This window comes from Panthera uncia (assembly GCF_023721935.1).
Source record: "Panthera uncia isolate 11264 chromosome C1 unlocalized genomic scaffold, Puncia_PCG_1.0 HiC_scaffold_3, whole genome shotgun sequence".
Classification (NCBI taxonomy): domain Eukaryota; kingdom Metazoa; phylum Chordata; class Mammalia; order Carnivora; family Felidae; genus Panthera; species Panthera uncia.
Window position 1 is genome coordinate 18482355 of NW_026057584.1, and position 379 is coordinate 18482733.

Here is a 379-nt window from a genome sequence, read left to right on the forward strand (position 1 = left end):
GGGGGGGGGGGGGGGGGGGGGGGGGGGGGGGGGGGGGGGGAGGGGAGAGTAGGCGTGGCATGAGAAACCCTCAGGAAACAGGCATTTCCACCTGTTTCTGAAGACTCTCCTTCCCATTTCTTCTCCTGCAGCATATCTTGGTGCTGGCTTCTCTGCTCTGTGTCTCCCACTTGCTCCTGCTTCAAAATCTCCCCCAAGGAGAGCTCTCATATTCCCCTGCCCAACTCCTGGCCTCCAGCCTCTTTTCGTGTGGTGTGTCTACCACCCTGCAAATTTGGATAGGCAGCAGGTGAGGGGAACTCCCTGGAGAGAATGGGGCGGGTTCCTGCAAGCGTGTGTGTGTGTGTGTGTGTGTGTGTGTGTGTGTGTGTGTGTGTGT

At 58.8% G+C, this 379-nt stretch overlaps 1 protein-coding gene across 2 annotated transcripts in view; it reads left to right on the forward strand.

Annotated features, from left to right (window-relative positions):
- Positions 1–379, forward strand: part of SLC23A3 (solute carrier family 23 member 3) — an 8083-nt gene that overhangs the window by 1300 nt on the left and 6404 nt on the right. For both annotated transcript variants that reach the window (XM_049614865.1, XM_049614866.1), the window contains exon 2: positions 132–289. In XM_049614865.1, coding sequence (XP_049470822.1) covers positions 132–289 — 158 coding nt within the window. The remainder of the gene's footprint in view (positions 1–131; positions 290–379) is intronic.